This window comes from Onychomys torridus, chromosome 5, assembly GCF_903995425.1.
Source record: "Onychomys torridus chromosome 5, mOncTor1.1, whole genome shotgun sequence".
NCBI lineage: Eukaryota > Metazoa > Chordata > Mammalia > Rodentia > Cricetidae > Onychomys > Onychomys torridus.
Window position 1 is genome coordinate 97,118,268 of NC_050447.1, and position 10,679 is coordinate 97,128,946.

Here is a 10,679-nt window from a genome sequence, read left to right on the forward strand (position 1 = left end):
AACTGGGCAGCGCCCTACTTGGTGGCAGCATGGACCCAACAACTTCCCAGAGCTGGGGCAGTAAATGTGGCTCCCTCCAGTCCCTTGGCCATGAAGCCAGGGTCTCAGGGAACCAAGAGGGGGAGGAGCCAGCTGCCAATGCCCTGAGCCAAGGAATGCACTAAGCTGAGCAGTACCAGGCAACTAACATAGCAGTTTAAGATTGGTCCCATGCAACCAAAGAATAATATAGATGCTCAATAAAGACAGATCCAGATGGAAATAATCTCTAAACAGGTTACAGTGTGTTTAAAAACATACATAGGCTTGGGAGAGAAAAGAGAAAGGGTATATACAGTCATACAATAAAAAATAGTTTAAAAATGTAAAGTCTTTTAAAAAGGGGTAAAGTAAAAAACTAAAAATAAAAAAAGATAAGCCACATAAATATGGGAAGTACACAGAGTCTGGATCCTGCATATTATTGTGCTGTCTTTATATTTTCTGACTGATAATGAAGGAACAACAGCTGCTAAGACACATTGGATCGTGAAAACCACTGGATTAAACTAACCTATGTATTTTAAAAATGTCTTGACTTCACAATGGAAGTAAAATAGGTTACTTTGGGGAACAGGTTGTGCTTTTATTTCCTCAGAAAATGAGAGGCTGGGGATTCATTCCAGGTTTGTATGTTTGATCAGGGAAGACCCCCTGAAAATCCTTGCTACAGTCATTAAGAAATAAACCCAGAAAAACTACAAAACATGTAACGTATATTTTATCTGCTCAAACACAAAACAAAAAATCATCTTTGGCTCATTTGTGTACAATGTACAGTCTATACTTGTATTAATACAGCCATGTATGTTACTGTTAAAAGTTAATGTATTTTCAGATCAAGGGAACCAGACACCAATAAAAATAGATGGCTTAGGTGATCCAGCATCTCAAAACGCCTCAGTTACAATCTCTTCAGAATTCTGCATCCAAACCCGGATTTGAGGATGCCAGCTGAGATGATCCAGCCTCATAAACTACTCTAGCCATGACCCAACAATTATCCCGATTTTCTCAATTTTCTCCAAAGATACCAGTGACCAGAGACAACAGGAAGTAGTCTAGAGAATGATGCTTGCATTCCCAAGAGATAGAGTATGGGTGGGTTTTGGTTATTCAATGGCTTATAAATGTTTGTCATTGTTTAGGGGGTTGGTTACAAGTTGTTATTGGTCATAGAAAAAAAGCTTAAAAAAGGAGTTAAATTCAAAGATCTCTTTCTAAAGATAAAAGGGTAGATTATTGAATACACTTTAATCCAAAAAACAACTATTCATCTCAAAATATTTTACATTGGTATGGATTTCGCTACAATATAATGAAATTAAATTTAAATTTGTATCAATGTATGTATGTTTCTACTCTTGTTTGGAGTATTGTATTTATGCATATCATTTAAAATGTAATGTATAATTAAGAAATACAGATTAATAATCATCTATAATGGTCAAACTTTTAGTCATGTTAGGTATGTTTTCAAGGTCATACTTGGATGAATTTAGATGGATAGATGGTCTTCAAACACTTCAAAGACCTACAGAATATGGCTTTTAATATGTTTAATAATCTAAGGCTTTTCATGACAATTAGGCATGTCTGCTCCTGATAGCAGCAATTTGTTTCAAAAGAGGATGATTGATAGGCATCAAAGAAACTGCATATGGAGTTTGTTTTCTTTATGGCAAAAGCTAGCCATTTGGGCAAAGAAACTGCCTTTACCTCAACTTTTGACAGAATGCTGTCCGTTGTTTGTTTTTGCTCTTTTGGGGTGCCCACCAACCAGCTAAAAAATAAATTGCACACAAAGGCTTATTCTTACTTACAATTGCTCAGCCTTGGCTTGGCTTGATTCTTGCCAGCTTTTCCTGACTTTAAATTATCCCAGCTACCTTTTGCCCCTGGGCTTTTTTCTTTCTTATCAGTTCTGTAACTTTACTTTGTTTCTTACTCTGTAGCTGGTTGTGTGCTGGGTGGCTGGCCCCTGATGTCCCCCTCCTTTTCTTGCTCCTGCTTCTTTTTTTCCCTCCCAGATTTCTCCTTCTATTTATCCTCTCTGCCTGCTGGCCCTTCCTATTTCTCCTGCTTTGCTATTGGCCGTTCAGTTCTGTATTAGACCATCAGGTGTTTTAGGCAGGTCCAGTAACACAGCTTTACAGAGTTAAACAAATGCAACATAAACAAAAGTAACACACCTTAAAATAATAATCTACATTTCCTCCTTTTTGTCTAAAATAGAAGGAAAAGTTTTCACTTTAACATGTAAAACTATACACAGCAAAAGCAGTTGTCAAGTAAGAATTAACATTTACAACATTCTGTCCATTTGTAGTTAGCATATTCAGAGAAAATAATGGATTATCTATCTTAGTGAATCCAAAGTTTTATACCTAATTTACTCTCTATCATAACTAAGGAAAACTGCAACCATAACTATCTAGTATCAACTCCATCAAAGACCCAGAAGGGTAATATTTGAGTAAACAGAAAGTGCATTGCAAGCAACTTCCCAAACTCTAGAAATGACAGAGACATCTGACTGTCTGGACATCACTCGAAGTTCCTTCTGCAAACCTGGAGCATCCATCTTCAGGCTACAGGCCTAGAATATCGGGCAGACTTTTCAGTGAAGCAGGAAATTTGAAGGACTGTCTGTCTTGTCTTGTATTGGCAAAGTTCATCAGTTGCTTTTCTCTGTGTCCTACAGAATACCTGGCAGACTTCTATGAAGCAGGAATTTTGAAAGACTGTCCTACCTAGTTTTGGCAAAGTTCATCAGTTCTTTGTCTTGTGTGTCCCACATGTCCAGTCTACACAGCACATTGTCAGCAGTCAAAGGCAAGAACAGTTTTTTGCTCAGTGGCTAACTTTGCCACAATGAAAGCAAACTCCATAAGGAGTTTCTTCAATGTCCGTCATCTTTTCTGAAGTAAAGTGGTGCCTCCAGGTGCAGATGTGTCTCATTGTCATGAAAAACTTTAAAATAACAAAACATTTTAAATGCCATATTCTATAGGTCTTTCAAATATTTGAAGACCATATATTTAAAATACATTTATTTAACCTAGAAAACATACCTAAAATATCTACAAAATTGATTGTTACAAATGGCTAACTACTGACCTATATTTCTTGATTATCCTATATAGTTTATAATAATGCTTTAAAAAACTAGAACTTTACATTTTTAAATGAACTGCCTAGCTACAATACCTTAAACAAGAGTAGAGACATATATACAATATGTGGTAACAAAAATAACCTTAAATTTGTATTAATATAAAAAAATCTTTTAAATAAGAGTAGAAACATATATACAGTACCTTATAACAAAAATGACCTTAAATTTATATCAATATACAAAAGTCTATACCAATACAAAATATTTGAGATTAATAGTTGTTTTTTAGTTTAAAGTAGATTCAATAATCTACCCTTTTATCTTATCATTCCTGTATTTCCCTAAATTATAATAAATAATCCATAACCCATCAAATAACCAAAGACCACCCACACCCACATTCTTGGGAATGTGGGCATAGTTTTCTCCAAATTGCTTCCTGTTGTCTGTGAATGAAGTATCTTTAGGGTCACAGAGAGAAAATTTTGAGATAATGACCAAATCCTGGGAAGACCAACAGTAACCTTTGCTGATAGACATCAACTTTCAAGATTCAAGAGGTCTTGCCTGATCAAACCTGATCTATATTAACTCTGAAGGAATCCACAGCCTCTCCTGTAGAAACAAAAGCAAAATCCATTCTCCAAAGCATTTTTTATTTCCATTTGACAAATATGTTTTTTGGCTTTTTTAAAGTTAAGGCATTCCTAAAGTATCTAGATTAGTTCATCAGTCTAGTTCACAATTCCATGTTTCCCAGCAGCTGTCTTTTGCTTCTCAACAATCAATAAATTCAAAATCAACACAGTCACATACAGGACCCAGAATACCTGTGTATTTCCCATCTCTATGTGACTTATTTTTTGTTTTTTGTATTACTTTACTTCTCACTTTAATTTATAACTATACCCTTTTTGTTTTCTCAAGTTTATGCTCATTGTTCAACACACTGTAACCTGTCTAGAGGTTTTTCCATTTGGACCTCTTTTATTGCGTATCTTCAGCCTTTTTTGACCCTGTGAGCAGAGCTTTAAACTGTGAGCCTACACCTAGATCCTCTGCACACAGACGGATCTCAGCTGGCCCTGCCTGCTTCTCAGTTTGTGAAAGCCAAATGTGAAACTTGCAGAGAGTTGGAGGTTTGCCTGACCAGGAACTGCGTTCAACCTTCCTAGAGCTCTAGAATGCTGATGCTTGCACTGTGGCAGACCTTTTTACTTAGAGTTTTGCTCCTACTTAGCATACTGGCTGCTTAAGGGCTTGCTAGCAGGCAGAAACTCTTAAAGGAGCTGTATCTTTTTTTTCCTTAACTTTCTTAACCCTTATATGGTAATTAGGCCATGTTGGACACCAAATTGTTGGGTTTTTTGCTTTTTTTTTTTCCGGCGGCGGGGGGTGGGGGTGGGGTGTGTGTGTGCCACCCTGCTGCCAAATGGAAGCTTATTTTTACTTATGAATGCCCGGCCTTAGGCTTCTTTCTTGTCAGCTTTTCCCAACTTTTAAATTATCCTGGCTACCTTTTGCCTCTGGGATTTTATCTTTTTCTTACTTCTGTAACTTTACTTTTCTTCTTGCCCTGTGGATGGTTATGTGGCTGGGTGACTTGCTCCTAATGTCTTCCTCCTTTTCTTGCACTGATCTATGACTACAGCAGAATATCATTTGGAGTCATTTTATTACTACATTTTGTTTCTTTTCTTAGACCAGTATTACTTGCTTTTGTTCTAGATTCCTGGGCAATCTGTTCTCAGGTTCGTGGTCACCTAAGCAGTGTTGGGCATGGCTTTCATCTCATGGACACCTTAAGTCAAATCAGGGATTGGTTGGTTACTCCACAAGCTTTGTGCCACCATTGCCCTAACATTACTTGCAGGCAAGACACTACTGTAGATAAAAGGTTTGTGGTTGGCTTGGTGTTTATGTTTCTCTTTTGTGAGCATGCAGAGTATCCTGAACCAAAGAAGCTGGGACAGGAGTGAAGGCTCTCTGTAGGCACCAACCCAACCTCTCCACTGTACTGAGTTCTGCAGGTGCTGTCTTCAGCAATGGGCCTTGCTGTCAGTTTGTGAGGAGCAACCTGTAGACTTGGTAGCAGCCTGGGTTGTTTGGGGATCCCCACTGGGCCCATTTGGCCAACAACTCTTATTTTTCAATTTCTACCTGCCCTGACATATGTAACCTATAACTTAGTTTCCCTGTTCCTGGATCCCCCTTTCAATAGAGAAGATGGAATCCTGGTTTCTGCAAAAGCTGTCATTTCATTTACAGAAAGTACATTTACCTTCTACGATGTGCCAGTTGCACTGATATGTATAGAGATACCATCATGCAGGGCACAGAGTAAGAGCCATGACCTTGAACCCATCTCCCAAGGCAACTCAGTGGTGCTTTCTTTCAAGAACAAGTCTCAGTCCTGAACCCACGTTCATTTATATCATTTTGCATTTGAGATAGAAAGGGCCTCCTAGGAACTAGAATGAAAATACACAGAAGGACCACTCTTGGACACACATAAGTTAAAAAAAAAAAGGTGTCCTTGAAGTTTTATGAATAAAGATTGCTTTAGAATAAGGTCACTATTGTGGAAGCATTTATATTTCAAGCCCCACATGATATTTAAAGTATTTAATGTGCAGGAATGAAAAAAATCATATACAGCAAAGGCCTTCACTACCGATAGGCACAGGTCGAACAAGGGGCTCTAAATTTGTCCTGGTCCATGTTTGGGACTTGCTCAGAAAGCACAATCTCCACTGCTGAGCATCATTTAGTCTACTCCTATCTGATGAGGAGAAGAAAACTACCTGGTCTATGTGTCAGAAGTCGACCATTCCAAGTCATAGCTTGGCCCTTTGGGAAGATGAAAACCAGTCTGGAGATGTGGGAAGCTCCATACACAGAAACATGGCTAGTTGTTCATTTTCTCATCTCACATCCTTCTTCTCAAAATCATTAAACCCTAATTAAACTTGAAATAACTTCTGAGGAAAACAGATGTAGTAATTGTGGAGAGGGGGAAGCTGTACTTCAGGGACTGGGGCCCTGCAGAGGCCTTCCTTCCCCCACACTGTGACAACATGAAACTTGAAGTCTGCACTACTGATGGCAGCCAAGAGCCCCACAAACCCTGACAGTACAAATAGGACCCGGCAAGCGTCACCTTCCCAGAGCTGCTCCAGAGGCTGTCTGTCTGCACCACAGAGGTCCAGGTGAGTTCATGGAGGTGAGATCTTCAACCCCTCAGCTGTGCAGGGAGAGTTTCACTAAAGCAGAAATCTCTCTCTTTGACTAAGCCAGGGAGCAGTTGACAGGCTCTGTGATCCTCGGGACCTCTGCTTTCCTCCTGACCCTGAGGAGGCTGGTCCCTGACTCCAGAAAGACCAAAGGAGGCTGGATCCTGGAGACACAGATGGAACAGAAATGCCGAGGCATGGCTATCCATCCTCAGTCTGGAGGATCATGACAGAGCTCTGGCTGGGTCTTTGCCTGAAGTTACCTTTTTAAAATGAATCAATAAGACAGGTAAGATTTTCAGAGGTCTCTCAAAAATTCAAGACAAGCATAATGATATACGCCTTAACATCAGCACTAGAGAGACCGAGTCATAGCAATTGTTGTTCAAGGCCACTCTGGTTTACATATGAGACTCTGTCTCAAAAATAACTAGATATATGAAAGACAAACAAAAATCATCTTTTTTTTTTTTTCTAGGTATAAGCTTGCCAGCATTGTGACTTCAACAGTGTCACTAGTATTTGTAACATTTGTACTTTTCACTTTTGATGCATTTTCAGTTTTCAAATATTGGCATTTTTTTTTTTTGCAATAGCTTTATAACTCCCAGTTTAAAGGTTTTCTGTCTGTATCCACCCAGTCATTGTATGCCCGGCAGGTGTGGGAAGTGTACTACTAAGTGTAATGTTTATCATTACCATCTTGAGAATTGCTGCTATATAGGATTCAGGCTGTGAATTAGCACATCCTGAAACAGCATATCCTAAGTTTATCCCAGTGCTAAGCAGCAAAGATCCACAATCTTTTTAGTTTTGTCTGTTTGCCTGTTTGCTGGTTTCTTTTGCAGAGAACCAGGATGGGTGGATGTAACCTAGCCCAGGCTCTTGGAGGCTAGACTCATCATGGTATCACCCATCAATCTAAACACAAGCCCTTCCTATTTTTAAAATTAATTTCTTTTAGCATTTCCCAAATAATATGGGAGATGAGTCATCTCTCCCTCCTCTGACAGTCAGTAGAAAGGAATCACTTATTAGAAGTCTCAGCAGTGGGTCTCAAATATGATTTAAAGCTTGGACAAGGGAAGAGAAGCCTAGAAAAGCAGGAATCCCCAGGAAATCAAGGACTAAACAAACAGGAAACTGTTAATATTTTCCATCAGTACTTGGGTGTGCTGAAAGCAGGGATTTTTACAGATTCCAATCACAGACAAAACATTTGAATTTTATTCTAAATATGTCAGTGAATGCTGATGCGCTTTCTGTTAATATCTGGAGCGTATTTCATTTGTAAGATATTGAGGATGGTATTGTGGTTTCTAGGACTCACTGATACAGGCAGTAATTACCTCTTTGCTAGAGGAGTAGTTGAAAGGATCAGCTGACATTTCTAGAGTCATGAGATCACCTGGACACACACCTTCATCAGAAGGTCACACATGAGAGCATCAGGACACAGACATTTAAAGCGATCCTGTGAGTTTAACAGGAGGGAGGGCAGTGAACAGAGACCTTCCCAGTACTCAGAACACACAAACCCATGCAGCCACCACAACATTCAGATTCCTCTTATCCTAGAAAAGGTGCCAAAGCTTACCACAATGCCTCAGAAATAATAATAGAGCTCCGGAACATGAAGAATAATATTCTACCCAGATCCAAGTTCTGGAATCATCCATTAGGACCACAGCTCTCTGCTACCCACCCTTCTAGAAAGCAACACAAGGTTCTACTACACACCTAGCTGCAACCTGCTAGTTACATGAAAATGTTCAGGTTATATTTTGATGATTCAGCTTTAACTGTAGGATCCTATCTGGAAAGATTGTGCAATTGGACTTGACATCAAGAACTACTTATAGGAAAAATAACTAGTATGGAGTGAAATCACAGAATGACCAACATAAAACCTTTTGAAATATTAGGATGTAAACATCGAAGTTTTAAAGCTTTGAAGCCAAATGCAAATCTAGAAATTGTTACAGTAATTAAGATACAAATAAGAAAGAAGCCTTGGTTTTTGGAAATTGTGTGGAGAAATGTGATGAAATAGAGAAAAAGAAGAAATCTGGTTGGGAATATTTGGAGTTCAGTTCAGCTGTTCGTTAACTAGGATAATCCATACACACACACACACACACACACACACACACACACACACACACACACACTTGAACAAGTCACTTTTGCCTATATAGAACTCAAACATATCTCCTTTAAAACTTTAGAGTTTTATTCCAGTTCCCAGACTCACCTGTCAGAGAATACACAGGACTCAGTGTCCCCAGGGAAAAGGGGAAGTTTTGGGGACTTAATCTATAACAGTACATGTGTTCATCACTGACTCTTGTGTACCAGAAAATGCTATTATGCAAAATATGTTTTTCAGATAAATGTCTAGCATTACTGATGCTTTCTTGAAAAACTCTTTGTGTCCTGAATACAAGTTCTTCTACCTATGAAAGAAGAAATGGTTTTGAAATTTATTAAGGAAATAGTTTTCCTCTTCATGACTGTGCTTGGCACTCTGGGAAACATTTCTGTTTCTGTGAATTATATGTTCAGTTGGTGGGAAGGGCCTGAGAGGAAACCCATACACCTTATTCTCATCCACTTGGCTTTTACAAACATCATAATCCTTTCTGCAAAAGGATTGCCAAAGACAATAGCAACTTTTGGTTTGAGAAACTTCCTAGATGACATAGGCTGTAAGATCATCATTTACCTGTCAAGGATGGCCCGTGGCCTCTCCATCTGCACCAGCAGTCTCCTCACTGTGGTCCAGGCCATCATCATTAGTCCCAGAGCATCTGGGTGGAGGAGGCTCAGACCAAAGTCTGCATGGCACATCCTTCCATTCTTTTCATTCTTTTGGATACTCAATGCTTTAATAAGTGTGAACCTAATCCACTCCATCACAAGTACAAACCTGAATATGTCACAGCTTAAGAGTGAAGACAACTATTGCTATTTTATGCTAGAAAGTCAGAAAACAAAGTGGATTGTTCTCCCTCTCATGGTCCTGAGAGATGCTGTGTTTCAGGGTGCCATGGGAGGGGCCAGTGGCTACATGGTATTTCTTCTGCACAAGCACCACCAGCATGTCCTCTACCTTCAGAACTCTGAGCTTCTCTACAGAACTCCCCCTGAGCTGAGAGCTGCTCAGAGTGTCCTCCTTCTGATGCTCTGTTTTGTTTTCTTCTACTGGACTGACTGTGCTTTTTCTCTATTTTTAAGTCTCTCTTTAGGGAACAATTCCTTGATGGTAAATATCCAAAAAATTCTGGCCCTTGGTTATGCAACTTTTAGCCCCCTTGTGCTGATTCACAGGGATGGACTTCTGGCTGAGTGTTGGCATGCTCAGTGGGAGAAATTGAGAAAATGTGTCTCTCGTCTATCTGTTCAGTGAGTGTGAAACAGCTCTCAGTCTGCAATATTGTGGGTAGGACAAAATCCCATGGAACAGTTTAAGCATGCGTTTAGTCTCAGAAATCCTCCTGGTGAATCGCCTCCTTGAGCTGAGAGAGAGCTTAGCAAATTACAGTGATAAATGAAACCTCATTCTCCATTTTTCTCTCTTTTGAAGGGATTTTTTAAAAAACCTGTCTATGTTTGTATTGTATGCATAGTTTACCTGCATTCTGTCTGTGTAGCACATCTGTGCCTGGTGCCTATAAATTGTGGAAGAGGTCATCAAATGCCCTGTAACTGACTGGCATTAGAGAGGTTGTTCTGAACCAAAATGTGGTTTTGCTAGGAATTGAACCTGGGTCCTCTGGAAAACCAGCTAGTATTCTCAACTTCTCAACCACATCTTCAGCACAGATAAAATGGTCTTAATTATGTTTAGTAAAACTGCTTTTACTAACACCATGATTGGAAGCACACAGATGAATTTGGTAAATTTTATCCATTTCATAGTGATTTAATCATGTTAGTCCAAGAAATTTGTACCTGACACTGTGCCTACTAGATGGTAGTACCACGAGGCTATTTTGAGATACTTCAAAGTGTCTGTAACTATCCATCCATAGAGAAGATGTTATAGAATTGTGAAAGAAGGACATGTACTCTGCATTCAGTTCATCAAAGCCCCATGCCCCAGTCACAGGAATTAAAAGCCCTGAAGCATTTTATTGGTGGTCCATTCATGAAGGTTCTGTAGGTATGGCATAAACTAGAAAACAAATACACAGTGAAGTTTCCTGTTATGTCATCTACAGTTTCTATGTTAATGAAAAAGTGTGGATTTGCCTTTTTGCAAGATGAACAAGTCACGTGACTGAAGC

General features: G+C 39.2%; 1 protein-coding gene across 1 annotated transcript; it reads left to right on the forward strand.

Annotated features, from left to right (window-relative positions):
- Positions 1 to 8,753: 8,753 nt before the first annotated feature.
- LOC118583718 (vomeronasal type-1 receptor 4-like) lies at positions 8,754 to 9,799 on the forward strand. Its single transcript, XM_036187319.1, has one exon. The coding sequence runs from the start codon at positions 8,849 to 8,851 to the stop codon at positions 9,797 to 9,799; it is 951 nt and encodes a 316-aa protein (XP_036043212.1). The 5' UTR covers positions 8,754 to 8,848.
- The last annotated feature ends 880 nt before the right edge of the window (positions 9,800 to 10,679 follow it).

Bases quoted from the DNA above. Each gene is read 5' to 3' on its own strand.
- LOC118583718 (XM_036187319.1), top strand. From the start codon at position 8,849: ATGAAAGAAGAAATGGTTTTGAAATTTATTAAGGAAATAGTTTTCCTC.